This window comes from Danio rerio, chromosome 19 (assembly GCF_052040795.2).
Source record: "Danio rerio strain M-AB ecotype USA chromosome 19, GRCz13ab, whole genome shotgun sequence".
NCBI classification, from domain to species: Eukaryota; Metazoa; Chordata; class Actinopteri; order Cypriniformes; family Danionidae; genus Danio; species Danio rerio.
Genome location: NC_141039.2, coordinates 22,131,505 through 22,159,340, shown reverse-complemented (window position 1 = coordinate 22,159,340; position 27,836 = coordinate 22,131,505). Strand labels below are relative to the sequence as shown.

General features: G+C 35.1%; 2 protein-coding genes across 28 annotated transcripts in view; one reads left to right on the top strand and one right to left on the bottom strand.

Moving 5' to 3' along the window:
- pals2b (protein associated with LIN7 2, MAGUK p55 family member b) overlaps positions 1–2,476 on the top strand; it is a 45,903-nt gene extending 43,427 nt beyond the window's left edge. For 4 of the 20 annotated variants that reach the window (XR_015515825.2, XR_015515823.2, XR_015515827.2 and 1 more), the window contains 2 exons: positions 269–1,008; positions 1,207–2,476. Coding sequence is in view for 4 of the 20 variants with exons in the window: in XM_087294145.2 (XP_087150271.2) it covers positions 269–445 (177 nt within the window). In the remaining 16 variants the exon portion in view is untranslated. 20 annotated transcript variants of the gene reach the window in all.
- gsdmea (gasdermin Ea) lies at positions 2,471–23,404 on the bottom strand. Of its 8 annotated transcripts, none has more exons than XR_015516711.2 (12): positions 23,257–23,404; positions 21,740–21,956; positions 19,466–19,658; positions 16,214–16,376; positions 16,004–16,124; positions 13,866–13,994; positions 13,598–13,725; positions 7,219–7,537; positions 7,063–7,136; positions 6,379–6,956; positions 2,654–3,017; positions 2,471–2,589 (listed from the first exon to the last, which is right to left on the bottom strand). XR_015516711.2 is itself a non-coding variant. In XM_088651503.1 (10 exons), the coding sequence occupies exons 2-10, from the start codon at positions 21,981–21,983 to the stop codon at positions 6,732–6,734; spliced, it is 1,596 nt and encodes a 531-aa protein (XP_088507629.1). In that variant the 5' UTR covers positions 21,984–22,391; positions 22,647–23,404; the 3' UTR covers positions 2,471–6,731. The 8 variants fall into 8 exon arrangements, 2 of the variants coding, with proteins under 2 accessions (XP_088507629.1, XP_087151789.2); XR_015516713.2 differs by having other exon boundaries at positions 2,654–3,011; positions 6,441–6,956; XR_015945358.1 differs by having other exon boundaries at positions 2,654–6,956; positions 7,219–12,602; positions 12,665–13,725.
- Positions 23,405–27,836: the final 4,432 nt, after the last annotated feature.

Sequence of the window (27,836 nt, the reverse complement as noted above, 5' to 3'; positions counted from 1 at the left end):
CCAAATTGTCCTAAGAATGAGTGTTGTTCAATAGTTTGTGCAAGGTGATGATCCACTTCAAACGTTGACTACTGTATATGTGCCCTAGTAAAGTCACATGCCACTTTAAATCCAAGCTTTGTATTACTATTACTTACTCAGAAAACATGGAGACAATTTTCTGAAAGTGACAAAATCCAATGTTTTATTTATAAAGATCCCACTGAATGTTTTTGTTCTGCATCAAAATCACCTGATGCAAGTAATAATTGAGTTCTGTCTGTGACAGGATGTGGACCTGAAGAAGACAGTGGATGAAAGCGCTCGTATCCTGCGGGCTTACAGACACTACTTTGACCTCATCATTGTCAATGACAACTTAGACTGTGCGTTCGAGAAGCTGCAGTCATCTGTGGAGGAACTGTGTACTGAACCACAGTGGGTTCCAGTGAGCTGGGTTTACTGAGGGCACCTTCAGAACATCACTATACGAGTGTGTGTGTGTGTGTGTGTGCGTGTGTGTGTGCGTGTGTGTGCGTGTGATTGATATCTAAGATGACTGATGTGAGCCAGAATGAAGATATGCATTTGGATTGACCAACAAAAAGAGCTTCTTCCCACAAAAGCACAGTTTGCCCCAACCTCTCTTTTTTGTGAACACGATGCAAGATGTTTTTCTACTTAAACTCAAAGGGAAGAGTACTTATTTATTTTAGTATTTGTATGTTTTTAATAAAACTTACTGTTTTGGAGTCCAAACGATGAGAACCTTGGCTATCCAGAAGCCACATTTTTTATTTATTATTGTAGTTGTTTTTTACACGTGTTCCTACTCTTTCGTTTTTGTAGTTCCTGAATGTACTGTGATGTTTTGATTTATACTCAAATGAAGGACTTACCTGACAAGAGTTTACCAGGCCAAGGGCTCATGTAGAACTTTCTAGATCCTCAAACCGTGAACCACAAAACTGTTTACACCCAGCAAGCACTTTTTGTTTTTAAAAGATGTCTAATAGACGTCTAAACACAGTCGCCTTTGCTAGAACAAGGCTAAACTTGGGCTGTCAATGAAAATCAAATAGAAATCTAATAATAGGCCAAAACTAGACCAGTCGTTAAATAAACAGACATGAATGACTACACATAAAAAGTCTGTCTAATCGGTCTATTTGACGACTGGTCTAGTTTTGGACTATTCATAGACGTCTATTCGATTTTTATTGACAGTCCAAGTTTAGCCAAGGTGTCTGCAATTAGATGTTTATTAGACCAAAGTCCCTTTAAGGCAAGTCATTTCACTCGGCGGCCATTTTTAAAGCACCTCTCGGTCAGTATCCTTGGGCATTCTGTTTGAATGGGGAAACGTCAAATTCTTTATAACTGCTTGTCAAGCTTACGAGTGAATTTCATATTGCAAATCACCAATAAAATAACACAACTGTCTCTTTAACTGTCGAACTGCCATATAGCGATCGATGATTGCCTCCTGTACTAGAAGGCGGGCTTTATTCGCCATATAGCGATCGATGATTGGCTCCTGTACTAGAAGGCAGGATTTATTCACCATTTAGCGATCGATGATTGGCTCATGTACTAGAAGGCAGGATTTATTCGCCATTTAGTGATCGATGATTGGCTCCTGTACTAGAAGGCAGGATTTATTCGCCATTTAGCGATCGATGATTGGCTCCTGTACTAGAAGGCAGGATTTATTCGCCATTTAGTGATCGATGATTGGCTCCTGTACTAGAAGGCAGGATTTATTCGCCATTTAGTGATCGATGATTGGCTCCTTTACTAGAAGACATGCTTTATTTACTATATAGTGATCAATGATTGGCTCATTAACTACAAGGCAGGCTTTATTCGCCATTTAGTGATCGATAATTGGCTCCTGTACTAGAAGGCGGGCTTTATTCACTATATAGTGATAGATGATTGACTACTGTACTAGGGCGGGCTTTATTCGCCATATAGCAATTGATGATTGGCTCCTGTACTAGAAGTCGGGCTTTATTTGTCATATTGACCATTACACTTTTCCCCATTCAAAAAGACATGTCTTGTGTATTCTATAGTCTTTGATTAAAGGTCTATTAAACACAAAATTGTTTGCTGGGCATGCATCCTGATCTCCTAACCATTTATTTGCTTGTTTTAATATCCAAGAGATCTCTCTCTCTTATGCAAAAGTCCATATCAGTGTGCGCAGATTGTTTTGTTTAAGGTGTTTTGTAACATGTCATTCGCCCATTTTTGTCTGATGTTCAACGTTGGGCCGAACATTGTGTCTGTATCTTCTGATCTTGATGTTGTCATCTTTAGAGTCTTTTAAGGACAGTCCTGTTGGTTTTTTAGTTGTTTTCTCGCTGTTTCTTCTTTACTGAACGCCTCTAAGATTGTGTCCCAGAATGTCATGACCTACTGCCAAATGTATTTTTGTCTCCATGTCAACAAAACCTCTACAACAAGGCAATAAACAGACAGACCATTGTTACATTCTTCCACTTCTCCTTTTAATAATAAATGTGCAAGAATCTAAACAGAAGCTCTTTATGTGCAGAAAAATACACAAGCACACATAATACTTTAAATTATAGTTTGTTTGCTCTAATAATAAAGCGTGATTCTATTTACATAATGTATAATCTGTAAAAAGTTTGCTATGAAATACAAAAGAAGTTTTGTCAAAACATCTGATAAACTATAGGATTTAATACTGCTATATCTCAGTAACTATGGAGGAAAAGTACAATACAATAAACTTTTGTTGTCACAAAGGTTTTAATTATAATTTTACTACATTTCTCTCAAAAAAATAAAACTAAAGATTTACAAGTTAAAAAGTACACAGTTATGTTCGTAAATATTAGGACATTGACACAATTATAACATTTTTGTTCTATACACCAACAAGATGGATTTGAAATGAAAGAAACAAGACTCAACTGCAGACTGTCAGCTTTAGTTTGAGGGTATTTACATCCAAATCAGGTAAATGCTGTAGAAATTACAACAGTTTGCATATGTGCCTCCCACTTGTTCAGGGTCCAAAAGTAATTGGACAATTGGCTTCTAAGCTGTGCCATGGCCAGGTGTGTGTTATTCCCTCCATATTTCAATTACAATGAGCATATAAAAGGTTCAGAGTTCAAGGGCTCTATTTTGACGGTCCAGGAGCAAAACGGAAAGGTTGCAAATACATTTAGGGCATGTCAGAATCCACTTTTGCTATTTTAAAGACGGGAAAATTTCGCTGTGGCGCATGGTCTAAAAGGGTTGAGTTTATTTTCTTAATGAGTTATAGGTGTGCTTTGAGAATAAACCAATCAGAGTCTCATCTCCCATTCCCTTTAAGAGTCAGTTGCGTCGCGCCATAAGTGCATTTGCTATTTACATGACGTAAAGTATGTGTAAAAACTGAGCATTTCACTTGCAAGAAAACAGTTAAACAGAGCATCTTTAGGGCGAGAATGAGAGATAAGGCATCTCATAATTCACTTTCGCTCTCGCGTATAGGGAAACCTTGTATGCACAGACATCAGTTAGCCTATAAATAATTAATTTAGTTTGTTAAGTGCAAAGATTTGTTTCAAAACTATTTCTAAATTCAGTTCTAATTTCCAGCAAACGAATAAATGAACAATAATAACGAAGTGAGGTCCAAATATATATCCAGTTATATCCAAACACTGTTGCTGTGCCCCATATGGTCTAAAACCTGCAGGTGGACAAATCTAAGCTTGTTTTTAATAGAACAAATATAAATATGGATATAATAAATAATACTGCTAATAATAATAATAACAACATTGTACAAAAGCAAATTGAATAAACTGAAAACGCCCCCCCCACCCCCGAGATGAAGAAGGATTGAAGGCAGTGGTTTTTAAATTTATGTAGGCTAGAAAATAATATGTTTTGTAATATTTTAATCCTTTATATTCATATCCTATTGTTACGTCCCTTCCCCTTTTTGGTCTAGGGTTGGGGAAGGAAAATAACAAAGAAAATTTAAATTTCGAATTTGAAAAAAAAAAGACCAAATTAATAAATTGTGTATAAATTAAATAAACAAATATTGAGGGAACACTTCAATCCTGCCTCAGAAATGTGAAACAACCACAAGAGTAAACTTAAATTATTTTATTATTTGGTTCTTAATCAATAAACAATAAAGGAAGAATAAATCTTCAGGAGAAGGATTAACCAAAACAACAAATAAAACAGGTCTAGCTCAGGAGGAGTACTAAATAACCTAATTTCAGGTAAAAGAAAAGAAATGAAACAACAAAGGCTTTCCTCAACTCCCTTACTATGAATAAACACAGTCAAACAATTACAAAAATAAAAAAAATGGCACCCTTTCCCTACAGCTTCAATTTTTTAAATCAAAAAGTCAGACAAAGAAACAATTACCTTTTTACATACCACAAACACAAAAGAATATATGTATTTAAATAACAACTAAGAAAACAGACACACTGTCTGTAAAATTCCACAACGCAAAAACAAACAAGTTTCCCAACACACAGAAGTCAATTTGAACTCAATAGCCCATTAAACTCCTTTTTATAACCAACCAGATTAACACCCACAACGTATGACCACAACAATCACGAGTCTGAAGCAGGGGAGAAATTAACCTCTCCGTGGTCTGAGACGCACTGCTCTTTTGTGGCAGCGCATTACTGCAGCACGCTCCAATGATGAGCACCACCTGGGCCCTATCAGCTCTACCTAGTGAGCAGGCAGAGACACACAGTGAAAGTAAAAGAGAAAACACACAACATAACCACTCCCAATGGGCAGTAAACACATAAATAAACAACAATAATAATAATAGATACATCCAAAGGATGTAACACCTATATATATCCTTATTATATCCTATATATATCCTGAATATTTTAATTATTTTTCAAATGTAAAGATATTAGCGTATTGCTCTACATCTTGTGTGTATTAAGCAGTGTGTAAGCAAAGCGCACTCTGCGCCAGACTTTAGACCACCTTTGTTTTGGTCTAAAGAACAGACTATTACAGTTTCTCCAAATAGCAACGCGCCAAAACACGCCTGCTTTTTTTAGAACAGAACGACTATGGGCGCACATATGAGCGCAAATGCATTTGCTATTTAAACAGCTTGGCGCAAAATGTCAAAACGATTCTTGCGCCGAACTGAAACTAGCAAATAACAATTGCGTCGCTCCTTGCGCCACATTGCGCCGGGTGTATGATAGGGCCCCAAGTGTGCTATTTGCATTTGGAATCTGCTAGTGTCAACTCTCAAGATGAGATCCAAAGAACTGTCACTATCAGTCAAGCAAGCCATCGTTAGACTGTAATAACATAACAAACTGATCAGAGAGATGGCAAAAACATTAGGCGTGGCCAAAACAACTGTTGAGGACATTCTTAAAAAGAAAGAACTCACCAGTGAGCTCAGCAACACCAAAAAAACCCCAGAGGACCACTGAAACAGCTGTGGTGGACGACCAAAGATTTTTTTCCCTGATGATGAAAACACCCTTCACAACAATTGGCCTGATCAAGAACACTCTCCAGAAGGTAGGTGAATGTCTGTCAAAGTCAACAATCTAGAGAAGACTATACCAGAGTAAATTCAGAGGGTTCACCACAAGATGTAAACCATTGGTGAGCCCAAAAACAGAAAGGCCAGATTAGAGTTCTAAAAAAGCCTTCACAGTGCTGGAACAACATTCTATGGACAGATAATATCAAGATCCACTTGTACCCGAGTGATGGGAAGAGAAGAGTATGGAGAAGGAAAGGAACTTCTCATGATCCTAAGCAGTGAAGCATGGTGGTGGTAGTGTCATGGCGTGGGCATGTATGGCTGTTAATGGAACTGGTTCTCTTGTATTTATTGATGTTGTGACTGCTGACAAAAGCAGCAGGATGAATTCTGAAGTGTTTCAGGCAATATTTTCTGCTCATGTTCAGCGAAATACTTCAGAACTCATTGGTCAGCGCTTGACAGTGCAGATGGAGAATGACCCAAAGCATACTGTAAAGCAACCAAAGAGTTTTTAAGGGAAAGAAGTGAAATGTTATGCCATGACCAAGTCAATCACCTGACCTGAATCTGATTAAGCATGCATTTCAATAGCTAAAGACAAAACTGAAGGAAAAATGCCCCAAGAACAACCAGGAACTAGAGACTGCTGCAATGGAGGCCTGGCAGAGCACCACCCGTTATAAAACCCAGCGTCTGGTGATGTATATAAGTTCCAGACTTCAGGCTGTAATTGAATCCAATGGATTTGCAACCAAGTATTAAAAAGTGAAAGTCTGATTTATGATTATTATTCTGTCCAATTACTTTTGGACCCTTAACAAGTGGGAGGCACATATGCAAACGGTTGTAATTCCTACAGCGTTCACCTGATTTGGATGTAAATACTCAAATTAGAGCTGACAATCTGCAGTTAAAGCACATGTTGTTCTTTTATTTCAAATCCATTGTGTTGACATATAGAGCCAAAAATTATAGAATTGTGTCAATGTCCAAATATTTCTGGACCTAATTGTATATGCTGGTGAAATAAAGTATATAAATTTCAGCATAAATATGATTAAAAATGTAGCTTGTTTAATATATCTCAGCTTTTGAATAACTTTTATGCATGTAGCTTTCAAACTGAATTATGTACTATATGCACTTCTTAGGTTATTAGGAAAACTCTGGAGCATCCCAATTTATGCCATCTGTAAAAGTACTGCCGCTCTCACACGGCACTAAGAGATGCAAGGCCATGAATGGCAATGCAGAGTACAAGAGGAAGGAATCCCACACTACATGTCACTTCTGAGGTCAGCGAGTCATTCTCTTTCTTTAGTAAAACATTGCAAGACTTAAAAAGTTCTTCCTTTCTGTGGAATTCATCCTCATTTTGCAGGGAAACAGGAACTGTGTTCTTGCAGAGTGGCATGATGGAAGTCAGATGAATGACCTAGGTGTACAGAAAATAATTCCAATCTTATAATAATTTTTCCCTTCATTCTCTGTGAGTCTGAAAAACAATTACAACAAACGTAAACAACGAGACTCATACTCACTAAATCCTGTAGACTGCTGAGATGTTCAGAAGTGCAGAAGGGTTCTAGCAATTTTAGTCCTGCATCTGTCAGTTCTGAATTGAAATACAAAGAGAATTAAGTAAATTAAGAGTTTATGTACATGAGAAAAATGTCTCTAAATGAACGCATACTAACCCTCAAGAGCGCAGAGCAGCATTTGCATGGCATACATAAGCTCCATACTTGGCTTGCTTGCTGCTTTTGAACATCCATTCTGATTGGATTTAGCAGAGTGACCACCATTCTGATCAGACGCCATGACAGGATGGCTGTGATTGGCTGTTGATTTCTGACATCCATTAGTAATGGACAATGATGTCGATGTGGGATGTTGATTATTTTCATGCGATTCCCACTTAAGTAAGTGCAAAAATTCACGAATAATCTGGCTCTGTTTTTCAGACAGCTCTTTGGTTAAGAAACATGGAGCTTCGTCACTGCTCAGGGTTTCGAGCTGAAAGACAAATGCAATGAGATCAGATACATTTATTAAAAGAAAAAATCATCTATAGATCTTTTTCTTCGTTGCTGCATGGAGGCCGCCCAAAGACTATAGAATACACAAGAGATGTCACACATAAACATTTGAATGGGGAAAAGTATAACTGTCAATATGGCGAATGAATCCCCACCTTCTAGTACAAGAGCCAATCAGCAATCTGATATATGGTTAAAAAAAAAAAAAGCCTGCCTTCTAGTACAGTTGCCAATCAGTAATTGATATAGAATGACAATTCTCCGGGGGAGGGGCTCGTACCAGATGTGAGTTTTTGCTGATTTTGTGTGATACAAATATTTAGAAATTAAACTAAGTAGACAGTTGTTGTTTAATTGTATTGGTTATTTGTAATATGAAATGTAATCGTAAACTTGGCAAGTAGTTTTGGAGAATTTGATGTTTCCCCATTCAAACAGAATGCCTGAGCATACTGCCAGAGAGACGTTTCAAAGATGGCGTGATGGAGTGAAATAACTTGCTTTAAAGGGACTTTGGGCCACCATAGTGACCAGCGTTTTTCGGTAGGGTGCTGAAATTTTCCATTTACAGCGTATACAACTGGTTAATCTTGATCAGAAAATGGTTGTCAATACCTCTTTGAGTGGAGTGTTTTTTGTGGTTCACAACGTTGATTTTGAAAAGTGTGTGTTAAAGCCGGTATACTTCAGATGCAATTCAAGCGCGAGAGAAAAACATTCTCCTAATTCAGTTTCCACTGTCGGATCAGATGCTGACATACAGCACCAGTGTCCCCGACCTGTCAGCTGTTATACTGTGCTCAGCAGCTCTTCTATGCACACAAACAGGCAATAGATCACTGCATTATAGAGCAAACCATATTACTGGCATGAAACTTTACAGGTATGTAACGAAGCCGTGTAATTTCCAAAAAATAAAAGTACAGTAATGATACTCTGCTGGCTGATTTGCATGTTGATTCTATTCGGGAGCCATTTATGTTTCATTTCGTTTTTTTTTTTGTAGCATGTAGTATTTACTACAGTATTAGTTTTTCTGTCATTTCAAAGTGCCACTTTATTTTCACTTTGTGCCAGTCTTTCAATCAATGTGTTAGTGAGACAGCACGTGTGTGTGTCAAACATTTTGGTCAATTAATGCTCCGTTTAAATGACACAAGATGCAATCTAATGGTAAGGGTAATGGCTTGGAAATGTTGCTTTTATTCCTATCCTGATAATGTCTGAGGTTCAGGCACACTCTCACAGTTCAAAACTAGATTAAAGACCTATCTTTTTTGTAAAGCATACACTCAGTGCATCACATAGCAGTAGGATGCATGAATGTGCTTCAAGCATCTTTTTATATATACACTATGAAAAACAACGCCGCTAATTATTCTCTTTATTCCCTATTTCCAACTGAGCATACTCATCCCGAGGCCCCCAGAGACTATGCAGCGCCACTGATGTGATCCAAGACCCTCAATATGGACTCTCAGTATTGAATATTAAACCACACTGAACTGAGCTAAGCTAAACTGAACTTAAACTCTGAAAAGTGAACTCAAACTCTTTCAATTTACAATAATATTCTATGTGTAGCTGCTTTGACACGATCTACAGTACATTGTAAAAGCGCTATACAAATGTGAACTGAATTGAATATAAGATCGTATTATTGAAATTATCAGTCCAGGAGGTGATCCACAGCAGTATTACTTCAAAGACGTTAAACGCAAGTAAAATAGATTAAGACTACAGTTTCAAAGCTGTTTGAATGTGACTCCTCATATGCATCAAGCTGTCGACCGGATATTCTAAGCACCCTTCTTACTAATGGGCAATTTTGCATTCCAGGAAAAATGTCTATACAATGGACTTTCTCTACTCTTGAAGTGTAAATGTGGCAGTAACTTGGAAAGTGCTGAATTGCTTCTTTGCACATTCTGAGGAACACAAGTTGAGCACATGCAAGCAAAACCAGCTGTTACCGAGTTTGAAGAAGAATCAAGCCTCATTTCTAGAATTGTGTAATGGGCAAGTGATAGGCAAGGAAAGTTTATTCATATAGCACATTTTATACACGATGGTAATTCAAAGTGCTTTCCATAAACAAGAATAAAAGAAACAAGTATAGGAAATAAAAATAACAAAGAATAAAAATAAAAACTGTGTTAAAAGGGTTTTAAAGGGCAACTATGATTGTAAGCTGTTTGGACAGAACTGTGTGTAGGTATAATGTGTTCACAATCATATTGGGGTGATATAAAGACAAGAAGTCTCCTTTTTTATTTACTGATGTTGAAATGGGATCCAAATCTTTCCCATTTTGAGGCCCACCACAACGTGATGTAGGAGTGTGGTTTCCCCGCCCACCAATTTGATTGACAGCCACATATAAACATGTCTCCATAGTAAAGCATATAATCATATCAACAATACAGGACGTGCGCAAAGTAACTAAGATTAAAATATCTGTTCAGCTTTTTGTGATCATCAACCATCATCAAATGTGATCAAGAATGAGTTTAAAACGTTTTTAAAACAATGTATGTTTGTAATGAGTAACAGTGATTCACCATAGCCGCATGTCAGTACAATTATAAAAGAAGATGCTTTAATCACAGATTGTGGACATTAAATCAGGTTTATTTTGCACATTAACATAATGGACATCCAAACAGCAGTGGATATTATTGCGTATCCTGACACAATTGCCGTGCAAAAAGAGTGCAAATTTAAACGTGCACGCTGTGTTGTGTGTGCAAGAAATTTGTAATGACATTGTGTGTCTCGTTGCAAAAAGGCTTGAATTAACTCCACAACAAATACATCAAATAATCATTGGGAAAGTTCTTACTGTAGTATTTCTCACAAACATTCCATGAGATCTGCTTCCTTCATGTCTGTCACTGTGCTGTTTATCTGACGCAGCCGGAAATTGAGGCAGACTCTGATACTGTGTTCATATCGGACGCGGTACGGATAAATCGCCATATTCGCGCATAAATAGAAGCATGAACATTTTGAGTATTCAATTCATTTGCGCATCAAATTCACTTCACAACAGACAGGACTTCGTGTCATGGGTGGGGCTTCTGTCTGCCCAGTGACTCTAGCTACGTTGCTAAAGGGCTAACATGAATTTTATTGAGAGAATAGCTGTGCTTTATGTGCTTTAGAAAGGCTGCAAAACAGCTTTGATTTGTTTGGAGCCGTGCCTGAGTCCCACAGATTCATTCTGAAATGCACCCAACTATGTAAGTTCATCAACTCCTGAAACTATACCTGCATGATGGAGGCTTTCAGTTGTGCACCAACTGAGCCAAGCCCAGTTTGATGAACTGTTGTCTGGTATCGGCAGAAGGATTTTCCCCTGGGATACCAACAACAGGCACTACGTTATAATCACTCCCCTACAAGAGAAAGCTCCTGATTGGTTAATGCAGCACGAATGTTCGCTGAAGTTCAGATTTTCTAACTCAAGTCAATCGCACAAAATACTCAACTCGAGCCGCTTCATTCGAGCGAATGTTGTCATTCGCACCGCCTCATTCGCGTGTATTGCGCCACAGGATGTCTATTTTTGTCTTTGCATTGGCTTAACATGTAAATCCCTTGCCCTTGGCGCTTCTTCTGTGTCTGGTGTGAATGCAGCATTATACACACGTGGGAACAGTAGGCGGGGAGAACTAGCATTAAAGGCACAGGCAAAAAAAAAAAAACAGCTACATTGTGTTCAGAGCAGAAAATTCTAATATTTTGAAAGAACAAATAATAATCTGATGTGTGTTTTGAGATGAAACTTTACAGACACACTCTGGAGACACAAAAGACTCAAATTAATTTTGTGCATATGCTAAATGACAATGGTTTTGTCTACCCACATGAATTCCTAAACTTTTGGTCTACATGGTCTGAAGATGATCTGAGTTTGGTGAAGATTGGACCAACGGTCTAGGAGGAGTTAAAAAAGAATGGTTTGAACAAAATCAAAATGGCAGACAGTATGGCAGATTATGACATAAATGGTATCTGTGTTGTTGGCATGACCCAAGAAATAATTTGATCCCAATTTCATCAAAAAAGTATACAGGGAAATTAGTTAGTAAGTTATTATCAAATTTGTATATTTCATTAATAATGGCTAATGAAGGTCTTATAACTCTTGACCCATATGTGGCGCTGTCACCAATTTTTTTTTATGTGTTGTCAGTGAGTGGCAACAGTGACAAACCTCAAATTTGGTGTCATTATCTTTAACTATCACAGAGATACAGCCTCAAATGTAGTTTGGCATTATACCATCACATGTGTTGGTGCAGGAAACAAAAATTGTTACACCTATCAACACAACACAACACAAAAAAAAGTCAAAATTGGTGCAAATCAGTCAGACGATGTAGAAGGAGTCCAAAAAAGTATGTTTTTGACTTAAGGCTGGATAGTGAACAGAAAGTTCAGTTAATTAAAGCATAATTGGTATCAATATTCTCATCACAACCAAATAAATGTATCAAGACAAATTTCATAACAACAGGCAGAATTAGTCAAAAGTTATTCGCATTTTTAGAAATATCGATACAACGTTTGACCAAAAGGTGGTGCTGTGATGAAACGTTTTGAGCACTTTCAAGGCACAGTACCAAACCAAGTATCAACTTTCATAACTAATCACCAATGTGTCCGTAAAATATAGCAATTTTTGACATTATTCAAAATAGCCAATGGCCAAAATGGCTGACCTGGGAAAATCATTCAACATCATGCTCTGCTGGATGTGAGAAGACTAATTTTATGAATTTTTGACAAAGGGTTGAGAAGTTATAAGTAAAAAAAAAGCAATTTTTTTGAATCTCTACACCACTAGGGGGAAGTGTGCTGAAACGCTGCAGCTCACTTCAGACCATGGTTGTGACACACACCAAGTAAATACGTCAATGGGTTACGGAGATAAAATCTGAAGCCAAATTTTGCAAGCTTTACATTAAATTTGTTTGCAAGTTAATCGAAAATCGTTTGTTTAATCAACTTGAATTCCAGAATTTTTTGTCAGCTGACTGTATTTTGCACTGTCATTTTACTTGCACTGTCTGTATTTTGTACTGTCTGGAGCCAGCACCTAAGCTTTTCACTCATCATAGCACACGTGCTGCTGATGATGTGACAATAAAAGCGATTTGATTTTGATTTTGTAGATCATGTGATTCAGTTTTGATGAAAATTGGATAAACGGATGAATTAGTTCAAAAGAGTTTTGCAAAAAATGTGAAGTAGCGAAAAATTGTCATGACGGAAAATGATGTCATAGGGTGTCATAGGGTGTCATAGGAAAGACTTTTGATTGTAGCCCATTCCTTTCGAAAGTGATAAAGATAAACACAAGTGAAGATTTTGATAAGTGGTGGCACTAGAGAGTCTGAGTGAGAAAGTCCAAATTTGTTGTAATTGAAGATCAGACTGTTCTCTATCAGTGTGCCAAAGTTTGCGCAAATGCCGCAAATGGTTCATAGGAATGCCATAGACACCCAGAGCAGAAGCAGAAGAATAATAAGAACCAGAGCCTTCTGTGCTTGGCCCCAATAAGTAGTCCTACCTACAGTACTTGTCCATTGCTATTGCACATGCTAGTTTGTAGCAAACATAATGCTCAATGCTGTTAAAAACATGTATTGCAATTTGTTTAACATCTCAACCGATGAATCGTATATTGTATATTTTAATTGACTTTCGACCTGGTCATATGAATTATTACCTATCTCTAGTCACAAATGAAGGGTGTTGTTATGCATAAAGCATTGTGAAGAAACACTGTATTCATTATAGAGTGCAGTCTCTAATACTTTTGTTTATATAATTTACTGTAAACTTGTGATCTATGTAATAAAAAAAATCACCCATTTATGCAATTTTACAATATCCCTGATAGCACTGATAGCTCCAAACAGACCTTCATATGTTGTCATCTTGAAATTATGTATGTTACGACATGACGGTAACTCAGTATTAGTACAGGATTTAGCAGACGTTCCTTTTTAAATACAGCATTACTCACTGTGTCCACCAAAGCTGACAAGATAGTTCGGTCCAGCATAATCTTCCTCAACAGGACCAAGATGGAGAAACGGAGTTCAACAGACAGGTCTGCCAGTGCACAAAAGCATGTCTGTACATCTGCAAGTGCTGCAAATAGACCACAAATTATTCTCATTAATTCAGAATATCTTAATAAAGACTAACTTGCAAAAGGGAAACAGAAAAAGTTGACTCCCACTTCTGCTTCCTCACACAATGATGCAAGACAAAGAAGAACTGAAACAAACCTTTCTTCTGGGTATGAAGTGGGAAACCTTCCTGCATCAGTGGAAACTGTCCATCCACTTCAGAGGGAACAGGAGAGGGAATCTCAGACGTCTCATCAGTGCCTAATCCTCTTGGGAAAAGGCACAACTCTAAACTCACACAAAATTCAAATAAAAAAAGATATGTTTTGTCATTATTTATTTATTTATTCATTTATTTATTTATTTATTTGTGTGATTGTTTCTTTTCAGTAAATGACGTTTAGTAAGAATAGCAAATGTTTTTATCTGCTGTGACAAAAAAATAGGGGTTACTTTTATTTTATCTCTTCTGAAGTTTAATCACTGGCATTGTGATTTTCTCTCTATTTTTAATTTATTTAAAGCAACTGTCATTTTATGCTGTAGATGAAAACATTTTTATTTAGAATTTAGAAAAACCATGTCATAAGTAGTTTGCGGAACAAAATTACATTTTACTCAAACACATAACTATAAACTGCAAATCCTGACAGTTTCATTTTTTATTGTAATCTTTCCCATTTCCACAAACAAATAAAGCAGCAAAAACAGTTTCAGCATTATAACTACAAATGTTAATATAAATAATATAAATAGAAAATATTGAGCGCCAATTTATTAGGGATGAAAATTTTGGCTGGAAACTGAAAATGCCATTTTCGACTAATATTATTTGGCGACAAAAATACAAGCCAAAAAACAAACAAACAAAAAAAAAAGAGGCTGCGCTTGAGTCAGTGCTTCAGTGTTCAGCACACAGGTTTCATTCTCCCTCCAGCCATTGTTACCTTGTGGTGTGAAGCAGCTTTCAACTATGCAGAAAGCACTGCGCTATAAAACCCATTAATTCCGATGGCTTTTTCATTCAAGCGCTGTTTGTTGCTGCTCTATCCGAAGTAAGAGCAATTAAACACACTAGCTATGTTTCCATCCAAAAATGCTGATTAAATTTTTGCGCAAAACAGGAATATCGCATAAAAGAAATGCAAATAAAGCAGAATTTCCATCCAACCAGTAAAAGAGAACAAAATCGTCACTTCCTGATTAACTGGTGGCAAATATGAACAGTATGATTTGCTGCGAGAATCTTCTCTTTATTTATTAAATGATTTACATTTCAGCAGACAAATACCGACACGTTATGAACATGTGGTGGCATTTGAAGCCCTGAGACGCAGAGTGCAAACGTTCTTGACAGTTCTGGAGGGAATTAGTGATATAATAAAACTAATACTCCAATGGTCAATGTCTTTTAGAATGACCAAAACAACATTTCAGATGTTTTACAATGTGCTCAGTCTGCTGGTTTGTCCTTTCACAGTCACCTATATATTTAGAATCACATGATATAACAAAATCACATTACTTTTTTATGCCCATACTGGAATTTGTTAGGTAAAAGTGTTTCCATTACAGTTTATGCGCATCTTTACTTATCAAATAAAAAGTTTATCTTACTCAATTATCCAGATAAAACATTATTATTATTTATTAATATAATTATTAATCATTATTTTTAAAATTCATGTGCATCTTGGTGATTCAATCAACCAATGTTTAGAATGCACAGAATGCACATAAAAATAGATGGAAGGAAACATAGCTACTGTCTGCAATTTTTCAAATGTGCAGTTAGTTAAAGCTCAATAATCCACTTTTTGGATATTCACTCAAGTACATGTATTACTATGTATGAACTGCACATGCTCACAGGTACAGCAAAGTCCACTCAAATACTGCACTGACAGACAGACGGTATTTTTTAGTATACTTGTTCCTGCTGCTTGCAATAGCGCTAATGTGCTGTTATGGAAACGCTAGTAAAGTGATGCCATTTAGTAAAATTTTTCTTTCTATAAAACTTGGCTTGTGTTTTTTTTATTATTAATAATTTTATTAGTAATTGAGAAATTTAATTGATTTTACAAAATGACTTTATATAATTTTATAAAATAATAAATAATTATAGCAAAACAGTTTTGGTTTTTCAGCCAAATGCTCTTCAAAGCATCTCTACAAATTAGCATAAACATACATTTTCAAAAATCTATAAAAACAAATTTAATATTAACTGATACATTATAATAAATAAAGTGAATTGTAGTGTTCTTCAACCACATGGAGGAAATGTTACTGACCGAAACAACCTTCTGTATCGATGCTTATTTCCATTACACTGTAGGCCAACACAGTGTCCGGTGGGATGTCTAATTTAGTTTCAGAACCATGGTGTTGTTTACCACTGCCTTCAATGGACATCTGAAACACCACAATAACACAAGGATATTTATTAATGCAATAATCGAATCCCATTCAGATGAAAAGAGCTGAGCACGTTTTTTGCAAACCTTATTCCAAAACACTGTAAACACAGTTTGGCATCCGCTTTTCTCCTCTTCGTTCCAAATTATTTTGCCGTTACAGGTGGTGAAGATTCGCTCTTTAAGGATGGCAAAGGTCTTGTTCTTATTTTTGGACTGCTTGATCAAAGAGTGTTTTAGGTCCAGTTTTCTGCAGGGGTCAAAAAGAATAAATGAAATTAAATGAAATTAAATGAAATTAAATGAAATTAAATGAAATGAAATGAAATTAAATTAAATTAAATTAAATTAAATTAAATTAAATTAAATTAAATTAAATTAAATTAAATTAAATTAAACTTCATATAAATATAAATTTATATGCAAATACAGTTAGGTTCATAAATATTTGGACATTGACACAATTCTAACATTTTTGGCTTTATACACTAAAACTATTAATTTACATCAAAATCAGGTGAACGCTGTAGAAATTACAACAGTTTGCATATGTGCCTCCCACTTGTGAGGGGTCCAAAAGTAATTGGACAATTGGCTTCTAAACTGTTCCGTGGCCAAGTGAGCCAATAAATGAGGTCCAGAGTTCATTTTAAGTGTACTACTTGCATTTGGAATTTGTTACTGTCAACCCAAAATGAGATCCACAGAAGTGTCACTATCAGTCAAGCAAGCCATCATTAGGCTGAAAAAACAAAACAATCCTACCAAAGAAATAACAAAAACATAGACGTGGCCAAAACAACTGTTTAAAACATTCTTAAAAAGAAAGAACGCACTGGTGAGCTCAGCAATACCAAAAGACCCAGAAGACCACTGAAACAACTGTGGTGGACGACAAAAGAATTATTTTCTTGGTGAATATAAACACCCTTGACAACAGTTGGCCAGATCACTCTCCAGGAGGTAGGTGAATGTTTGTCAAAATCAACAATCAAGAGATGACTTCACCAGAGTAAATTCAGAGGGTTCACCACAAGATGTAAACTATTGCTGAGCCCAAAAACAGGAAGGCCAGATTATATATCTAAAAAAGCCTTCACAGTACTAGAACAACATCCTATAGACAGATGAGATCAAGATCCACTTGTACCCGAGTGATTGAAGAGTATGGAGAAGAGGGAAGAGACGAGTATGGAGAAGGAAAGGAACTGCTCATGATCCTAAGCAGTGAAGCATGGTGGTGGTAGTGTCATGGCGTGGTCAAGTGTGGCTGTGAGTGGAACTGGTTCTCTTGTATTTATTGATGTTGTGACTGCTGAAAAAAGCAGCAGGATGAATTCTGAAGTGTTTCAGGCAATATTTTCTGCTCATATTAAGCCAAATACTTCACAGTGCAGATGGAGAATGACCCAAAGCATACTTCAAAAGCAACCAAAGAGTTTTTGAAGGGAAAGAAGTTAAATGTTATGTAATGACCAAGTCAATCACCTGATTTGAATCTGATTAAGTTTGCATTTCACTTACTAAAGACAAAACTTAAAGGAAAATGCCCCAAGAACAAGCAGAAACTGACGACAGTTGAGGATTTGCTACCACGTATTAAAAATTGAAAGTTTGATTTATGATTATTATTCTGTCCAATTAAATTTGGACACTTAAGTGGGAGGCAAATAATGCCAACTGTTGTAATTCCTAGAGCATTCACCTAATTTGCATGTAAATACCCTCAAAGTAAAGCTGACAGTCTTAAGTAAAAGCACATCTTGTTTGTTTTTATTTTAAATCCATTGTCCAAAAAGTTAGAATTGTGTCAATGTCTAAATATTTATGGACCACCTAACTGTATATACCTTGTTGATGCTCCAACCTACTCAAGTTTTATAACAGTTAAAGTTGAAAAATATATATATATTCAGGTAAATAGTTTTAAAATAATTTAGGGCTGCTATTTAACAGCTTATGGTGATAATACAGTCAAAAATTAAAGTAAATTTTGCGTACCCTCAGGTCATTTAAGGTGTAGATGCTTTTTTTTTTTTTTACATCAGTACAGCATTAAACCATTTAGCTGAAACTTTGGTGATTCTTAAAATGCATAAACTAGTACATGTGATGTACACTTTCATTAATGTGCTCAGCACTGTTTGCAAAAGCAGTAAAATAATGGTATACTATGTTTACTTTCTTTTACATTACTTTAAATGTATCATCAGGAGCCACAGCTACTCATTTTGGTTTGGCCTGTATGTTTTTTTTTTTGTTTGTTTTTTGTTTTTTATCAAAGCAATGTGTATATTATGAATCACCCAAGGACAACTAAACATATTTTTAATGTCACAAAAAAAAAGGAAAGCAATAGTTCACCCAAAACTGCTAATTTCCTCGCCACTCACACTTAGGGGTTTCTAAACTTACATGAATGTCTTTCTCCTGATGAACACAAGACAAGATATTCTGAAGAATGTTGGGCCAAAGCAGCCATTGACATTCATAGTAGAAAAAAATACTATGTTTTTTTTTTTTTTGCAACATTCTTCCTTTGTGTTCAAACAGAAACAACAGAATTTACCATTTTTGTGTGACTCGAGGGTGAGTAGAGTAACAAGAATTTTTTTCACTTTAAATTTCGTCATCATATACGCACCCTTGTGTTGTTCTAAATCTTTTTTATTATCTAAGAAGATATTTTTTGAAATAATAATAATAATTTGTTTTCTAATACCGTTTACAATAAATGGGCAGACATGGCAGACAAGCGTTACAATATTATATTTGTGCAAATACATTAGTTTAGTCAGTACTGAAGCCAAATCTGGAGCTCATCTAACACAATAACTTACAATAATGATTCAAAAATTAGTAGTGCAAATGTATATGTTAAGGAAAAATATTAAATACATTTTCCAAAAATAGCCAAAATCTAGAGAAACAAAACAATATATATAATTTTGTTGGAAAATTGTAGTTTGTACATTTTTTGCAATATTTTGCATGAATTTAAATGTATAAATTTTCCATTTCTAAAGATGTTGTGTGACTAAAATATTATTTTAATAAATATCTCTGTTTAATAAATCTGTTTTGTTCAAATAAAAATAAAAATAAAATAAAAAAATAAAATAAATAAAAATATCCATTTTCAAAATGGGTTGCACTCATTTATACTGAGGACTGTATATAAATTCATGAATTCAAATCATTTTTGGATGAACTTGGCCTTTAACAGATAACATAAGTTTAAAGTTTAAAATCTGAATAAAAAAATTATCTTTTGATTTTCTCATTAGTTGGCAATTAATGTTTATTATTGTGGGTTAACATATCATAGTGTTTTCTAACCTTCCTCTGGTGTCGTTCAGAAGTTTTGGAATATCCAAATATTCCTTCTGGAGTCTCCCAGGACTTAAATAAAGATTTGAGATGCTTCGTCCATTCAAATTTAAGGTAACATCAGGACCGCTCACATCTACAGATCCACCAAGTACATTTCTTTTTTTTTCCATGTACTTTCCAAACTCTTCCTTCTTATACTCTGATGTAAACAAAGGGAAAAAGAGAGAGATTCATTTCAGCATGGACATAAGCATGATAATATCATTTAGGCACAAAGTTGCCTCATTATGCTATTTTGAAAGGACTCCTACAGCATATTTACATTAAAAAAAAGAACATAACCATGAATTTTCTCATAATATACACCCCCTTTCCTGACTTTTTCAAACTAGAGGTGTGAAAACTGCTGAAACAGGGGGGTTTCATAGCCCTTTAAGGACACAATTTGTAAAGCAAAGCAACATTCTCAACTTGGGGTTTCGAGAAAAAAAATTGCCTATGGTTGATAAAAGATTCTTGTCTGAAAAGTCATAGGCTGTAAACTGCTGCAGAGAAATTGGTTAAAGAGCTTCGAAAAATAGGTTTATTCAAGGATAAATTAGTTTGAGTATTAAGTATAATAAGTTTAATGAGTATTATAAGTATTTTTATAGTATTATGTTGATTAAGATATATATCCAGGATGTATTTTGTGAGTGTAATGTTTTTAAGAAATAAATATATCTTAAAAGTAGTAAAGCAACAGGATTAGATAATATTCCAGCGCAGTTTCACAAAGACTCAGTTAAATGTATTACTAGTGTTATAAAGCTTTCAGTTTGATAAGGTAAGGTTTCTGATGAGCTAAAACAAGCACAAATTATTCTTCTTTTTAAGAAAGGTTGTATGTTTGATGTTTCTAATAATAGGCTGGTATCGATTTTGAGTGCATTGACAAAAGTGATGGAAAAGATTTTTCATTAGCAGATTGAAGACCATCTTTTTAAATATAATACATATTGTACCATTTCAATCTGGTTTTGGGAAAAATTCCTCTACTGAGTCAACAATTCTATACATAAAGAAAAAAAATGTTAAGGTTAAGGCAATGGGTTTTAGTAATAGGGATAGGGTTACACCAGCTGTTCGTAAGTTTTTTTTTAAAAAATAGAACATAAAGTCCACACTAGGGGCTCAGAACCTACTAGCTAATTTGTAACGAAATTCGTTCTCACTTCGGTTGCACCACATGATCTTAAGGCAAACCGTAGTTAGTAGGTCATAAACTCTATGTGAAGTCATGCATAGTCACATTGAATGGCATAATATCAAATAAAACGAACTTAAATCGTTAAACTGCTTTAAAATTCTGCAACTAATGTATCTATATGTAACTGTCCTATGAAAATTACATTAAAAAAATAATTTTTATAGTACATTAAATTACAGTCAGTCACTAATGGCAGACGACGCACATACCTGCACCACGAGCCGTAAATACTCATGTTCTCAAAACATTAAACTTGATTAACACAAAGCACTCCTTGAAAATAGTGAAACTCTTCTTTCACAACTGAAAAAAATGATGAGATTTAGGAGGAAAATAAGGCTGTGAGTAGAGGGGGATCATTTTTCATCGTCTTTTTTATTGTTATACATGGGGAAAGGCTACCATAAATATTAAATTAGAACATAGCATTACGTTTAAACTAAGTTCAGTGGTGCAACACTAAAATATTTAGTAGTGCGTAAATTGGGGGGGGGGGGGGGGGGGGGGGGGTTGGGGTGCTCCATGAAAGATTTGTTTTAGGACAAGTGTAGAGAACATTACAATAGTCCAAGTGTGAGGAGATAAAGGCATGGACAAACATCTCCATCTCTTCCTTTGAAACAATATTTCTGATTTTTGCAATGTTCATCAGATGGAGAACGCATGCACTTAAGATGGCTATTGAAACAGAGCTCTATTAATAATGAAGCCCAGATTTCTAATGTCACAACAACTTGAAGAAGACAAGCCCAACAAAAATGGTCAAATCATTGTGGCGATGCTAACAAAAATGAACAAAAACCAAACAATCAATGCAATATCTGATTGTCAGCACAAGTGACGTCTCTTAATCATAATCATACAAGAAAAGGGGTATTGATTTAATTTTTACTATACAAGGTCAAGCATGCATCCACATCCGTTGGAAATTAATGCAAAGTGGATTTACTTTCACATCACAGAGACAGCGTCTTCTCCACATAACCCAGACTACAGTGTTAGAGTGTGACTGCATGAAAAACGCACTTTACCTGGTTTAAGCTGTGTTTTTTTCTCCTTCAGCAGGTTATTGAGTGTAAATTCTGTTGGTCTGTATTTGATTCGCTGCCAAAACCAACGTTTCTTGCTTTTTAGTACCACTGCAAGCAGCTGGAGGTTTTTCGAGTCATTGAGGCTGGATGCTGGAATCAGAACACCTGAAGTATCTATGTGTCGGACAAACTTCTTTGTTGCTATTTCAAACATCTTCTGCACAACCACATAAAAAGACAGCATTATATCACAGTGGCAAATTGATCAACATCTTTATGTATTCACTTTTGCAAGCAGTGTTCTCAGTTATGTAGTGAATTGCTAAATCATTTTTTTCCACAGTGATTGCCAAATATGTTCATTTAGATTGACCATCCTCTATTTGATGTAACTGAACATTTATCATTAAATATGAAAATAAACACCATATTTCAGTACTGCCCGTGATACACCAAATTTAGGTTATTTTAACATAAACTGTGCATAAAAATATTTTGAAAGATGCCAAAAACATGACAGTACCAAAAGGGGAAATAAATAACAGATAATGAACAGCCGAACATGAAGCGCAAGGATTAGCTGGGATTAGCTGAGATTAGCAAAAAGTAAAACAAATCAAACCTAACAACGAATCAAGATGTCAGTGCAGAGCTAAAAAATGAAATTCAACGGTGTCTGTGTACCACCGATGGTGGTTTGTTAGTGTTACAAACCTGATTCATAATGCAAACAGAATACAATAACATAAATCCTTTAGGGGAGAAAATAGGGGAAAGTTTAAAAAGGGGGATTCCCGTCAATGTAACGTCCCTAACAACGACCTGGTAAACTTATAGTGAGTGACAGTTGTGTTTAATAAATAGCATTATTGAATGGTGAACAACAGATGTCAAACAACTGAAACACCTTATTTCAGGATTATCTCAAACTATATTGATATTCTGGCATATTTACCTATCTTCATGTCATTTCAAACACCTATAGTTTTTTCCACAACGCATAGTTTAAACAATAAAATAGCCTATCTATTTTTGAGCATTAAAGAGAAAGTTCACCCAAAATTATATTCACCCTTGACTAATTTCAATGCAGTTTGAGTTTTTTTTTCTCGTTCTGTTGAGCACAAAAGAAGATGTTTTGAAGTATGTTGGAAACAAGTAAGCATGATTTTCCCTACTCTGGATGTCGATGGTTTACCATTCATCAAAATATCTATAACAGAACAACAACTAGTTGGAAAAAGTCAAGGGTGAGTAAAAAATGACCAACTTTCTATTTTTGGATGAACTGTCCGTTTAAATTATAATTCACATATAATAACTTCAATAATTATGATTACAATAAATAAGACTGACATCTTCCCAGCTTTGCTTAACAATAACTGAAACAAAACGAGGATGATTAAATGAAAACAGAACTTTACTTCTGAGGTGCAATAAGAGTATATTGACGCAGATAAATGGACGATGTTTTCCAGAAGCACTAACAGTATGTGTACATAACGTTAGTAGCCTACCTTCTGCTTTTGGCCAGAAATTCTGTCTTCGGTGTCGCGCTGTAGAACCGCAGCCAAAATAAGAGAAACAGCGGTGGATTATGAAGAAACGCTTCAATATAGTCTTAACTACAGCTCCTCACAGTACCCCGCCTGTCACTAAAGTGCTAAAACGCAGCACGTTCACTCACACTTGAACGTCTACTTGATTCCTGAAAAAGTCCCCTTAACGTGACGTGAGTGTATAGCCTAGTCACTGAACTGACTGACAGGAGGAAGCGCTATACTCAACTTCGGGACATTCTAAAAGGTTAAACGTGAAAACGATTAACGTGGCTTAGTGTAATCACCAACAAGAGAAACCCACATTTCCGTCAAACGTTACTTGTAATTGACATTAACTGTAAAAAGAACAATTCCTAATTCCATAGACAAAGTAAACTATATATCACGTTAAGCGTTTCTCCTCCGCAGTCCATTAAACGTAAAAAGGCTTAACGTGGCTTATGTAGGCTACCTTAAAAACAAGTTTTTATCCCATTGAAGTCCAAGTTTAATGTGGTTTATTATTAGTTAAAAAACATTGACCGCTTGGTTAGCAGGTTTATGTTTTCGACAATGTAAGATAACTTAAAGAGATTGATCAGAGGAGATTTCATTTGTAGTCTGCATGGTGTAAATGAACAGCTTTGGTTATCATAATACTAACCTTTATTGTGCAGTATATGGCACAACGGAAGGGAAGTAAAACCTGCCCGCATTAAATACAACTGAACACAAGCATATGCTTTCACTATTGTAGTGCATGTGGTCGTCGTGTAGGGGAGTAACTTTTTTGTTGGTATTCTTGTGAGATGTGATAGACTGGACTTTCAAGCATAGTTTTCTCCTAACTAACCAACATATTTCTTATTTTATTTCACCCCTTTGGAGAGAAAAATAAATAAATAAATGCAATCAGGTATGTAATTTGAAAAAATAAGTAAATAAATAAATCAATGGGTGGGAGGATCATCTCATTTATTGTCATTTCTACCAAGTCAAGTAAATTTAATAAAACCTTCAAACTCCTCGGGTAATTATCATAATGAATACAGGCATTTGCGACATTTAAATGCATGTCATGCTCTCAATCTATAAACATGACAAAAGAATAAAAATAGACTAGTTTAAAAACTGATGCTTTTATCTGACAATTCTGACTTGCAAATTAGTTTTATTTACTGTTGTAAATACCATGATTTTTTGACCATATAGAAAGTGTACTGTATGTGTATAAAATAGTATTTATTACATTTAGTATTGTTAACACGTTGCAGAATACTGAGATGTGATGTACCGTATACTTTAGTTTTTACTATACAATGAATTGTGGTGAACTATGTTTGTAGAAAGCATAGTACAGTTATGGGTATCACTATAGGTGTTGTATTACCACAGCAGCTATAGAATTACCATAAACAATTAATTACTTTTATAGTTTTTCTAAAAGTAATAGTTACAAAGCCAGGTCCAGGACTTTGACTTCAAGCCTTCTCATGGTCCACAACAATATTCAAACAAATGCAGTCAATAATTTTCTTTATGTTTGTTGTGCAAACTTTGTAAATTATAAAATGAAAAACAGCATAAAGAGAAAAAATAAAAATTAATACATAAAAATTAAAGCTCTATTTACATCCAGGGTGAGAACCCATGTCATAATATAATTCCTTCCAGAATAATCTTAACTGACCATCTTCATTACATTTAAATGTCACACAGTACAATATGAATATGTATAACCATATGTACACACATTAGTAAATATTTATCTATCAGGCCAACATCTTCTATTTGTTTATAACAAAGTCAGGTCTTCTTACTAAAATATATTTAACCCATTTCCTCCATTTTCCCAGGAATATATCCTTCAAGTTGACAACAAAAGTGATTTTTTTTCCCATTGTGTAGATCTCAAGCATCTATCCAATTACATAGGGTTGGTCGCTTTTTTGCTGGCAGCCATGAGAGCATGCATAATTTATTGTCTGTTGTTACTGTATCTGGATCCACACAGCCAAAATATAACAATTTACTTTCTAGAGGTATATCTATTTCAAATATAAGTTCAAGAGCCTCTTGTATTTCTTTACAATATTCTAGAATATACATTTCCAAAATATATAATAATGGTTTGCTTTTTTTGCATCAGCAGTTACGGCAACGTTTTGGAGACTTGTTGGTATATTTGGCTGTTAGCACTGGTGTTTTGAAATATCTAATAATGTTTTTTCCAACAGTATTGTTTCCAGTTTAATGAACTTGTTGATTTCCATTGAAATTCCCATATATTTGTCCACTCTTCATCAGTAAAGGTTATTCCACTTTCTGTCTCTCATTTTTCTTTTAAGTAATTTAGGGAATGTGTTTTTATACTTCTCAGACTCTTATATATCAGTGAGGCTATTTTGTACTTTATACCTAATGTGTGTGTTTTTTTATTAGATCTATCAATGGATTCTGATTGTCTTTAATTTTTTTTATTCTCTGATCATAATAATTTTGCACCTGTAGATACCTATAAAAATCTTGATTTTCAAGTAGAAAATTCTCCTTTAATTGCTGAAAGCTTAAAATTTCTCCTTTTTTAACGATGGTACTAAAGGAGGAGATTCCCTTGTTTGCCCATAATTTAAATCTGTTACCTAATCTGTTTGGTGTAAAATCTGAATTATAAGCAATTCTTTTTTAAATTGTACAATATTTCAGCAAGCTTAATTCTTTTATCACTTATGTTCAGACATTTAAAGTTTTTGTTCCATAGGTCTTCTATTTGTTCTATATATATTTTTGTATGTTTTCTCTATTAATATGGCTTAAACAGGGGTATTTTTAAATATAAAGTTTTCTATATTTTTCTATGGGCATGATAGTGTGGGTCACACCAGTTTATTACAGTCCTAATTTGTGCTGCTATATAATAATCTTTTAGAGAGGGGACAGCCCATCCTCCTTTGTCTTTTGACACCTGCAGTGTTTTAAAGCAGTTATATGGCCGTTATAGGGTCGAAGTTCATTTTTGGGGATTCTGTGTCTTAAGTTAGATGAATAAATAAAAATTTAAATTATGTCCTATGCTATTTTAGTGAGTATATGTTTTTAATATTTTTAAGGGGATTATAATTATATGTGATTATTTCAGTTATTAAGTCAAAAAAATTTTTTAAACTTTTCAATGTGAACATCTAATTTAAACCAAAAAAATATTTCAAAATTACTAGTAATACAGCTGTGGAGAATCTTAAAATATATCATTTTATTTAGCTATAATTTGTCTTTGTTTTTTAAAACTTTATTTTACCAGCTTTGAGTGAGGGGAAAAGCCCAAATGAAGACTGCATGACTTTCAACCAAAATAACTCTGAGTAAGATCTTAGCTTAAGTGGGAATTTACATTCTTATGAGTAGGGAACCTGTGGTCAGGCTACCCACTTGAACAAACCTTTTTCTTTTTTTTAATTGTGTAAAGTGCGTTCTATTATTTAGCTTTTTTTGGTGAGGCTGGAACTCGGATTCATAATTTAGTTTAGAGAGTCAAACATGGAGTACATAGCAATGGCAATTTGTCAAGATAGCACCAATAACTTTCATAGTGTTTGTTCGTCTTTACGAAAGGTCCTCCACTACAAAAAAAATAAAATAAATCCCTGAATGAAAATGATCACTATTAAAAAGTCGTCCTAATGTTAAATAATCCCACCAACCATTCAGTAATAAACATGCTTCGAAACCTTTATTTTTCTTTATTTTGTTGAACACTAAAGAATATATTTTTTGAAAAAATGTGAAAACCAGTAACCACTGACTTTCATAGGAAGAACAAATACTATGAAACAAAGAGTCATTGGTTACGGGTTCCTAGCATTCTTCAAAATATCTTCTTGTGGGTTCAGCAGAAAAAATAAAGGCAAACTGGTTTGAAACAAATGAACTGTGAGTAAATGATGACAGAATTTAGATTTTTTTGATGAACTATATCTTAAAGAATTCTTCTCAGAAATGTTTTTTGTCAAGCATGTTAACAAATAGGGGGCGATGCAGTGGTGTAGTAGGTAGGGCTGTCGCCTCACAGCAAGAAGGTCGCTGGTTCAAGCCTCGGCTGGGTCAGTTAGCATTTCTGTGTGGAGTTTGCATGTTCTCCCTGTGGGTTTCCTCCGGGTGCTCCGGTTTCCCCCACAGTCCAAAGACATGCAGTACAGGTGAATTGGGTAGGCTAAATTGTTCACAGTGTACGTGTGAAAATGAGTGTGTATGGATGTTTCCCAGAGATGGGTTGCAGCTGGAAGGTCATCCGCTGTGTAAAACATATGCTGGATAAGTTGGCGGTTCATTCCGCTGTGGCGACCCCAGATTAATAAAGGGAGTAAGCCGAAAAGAAAATGAATGTTAACAAATACCCGCATTTTAGTCTATTAAACTAAAAAACATACAGTAATAACATGTCATTCGATTCAAACAATAAGTGACTATTCAAAAGCCTTCGTATAATTAAAAAAACAAGGAAACATTCTTTGAATTGTGCACATTATTTATTGCTCAAACCCAACATATGGTCAGTC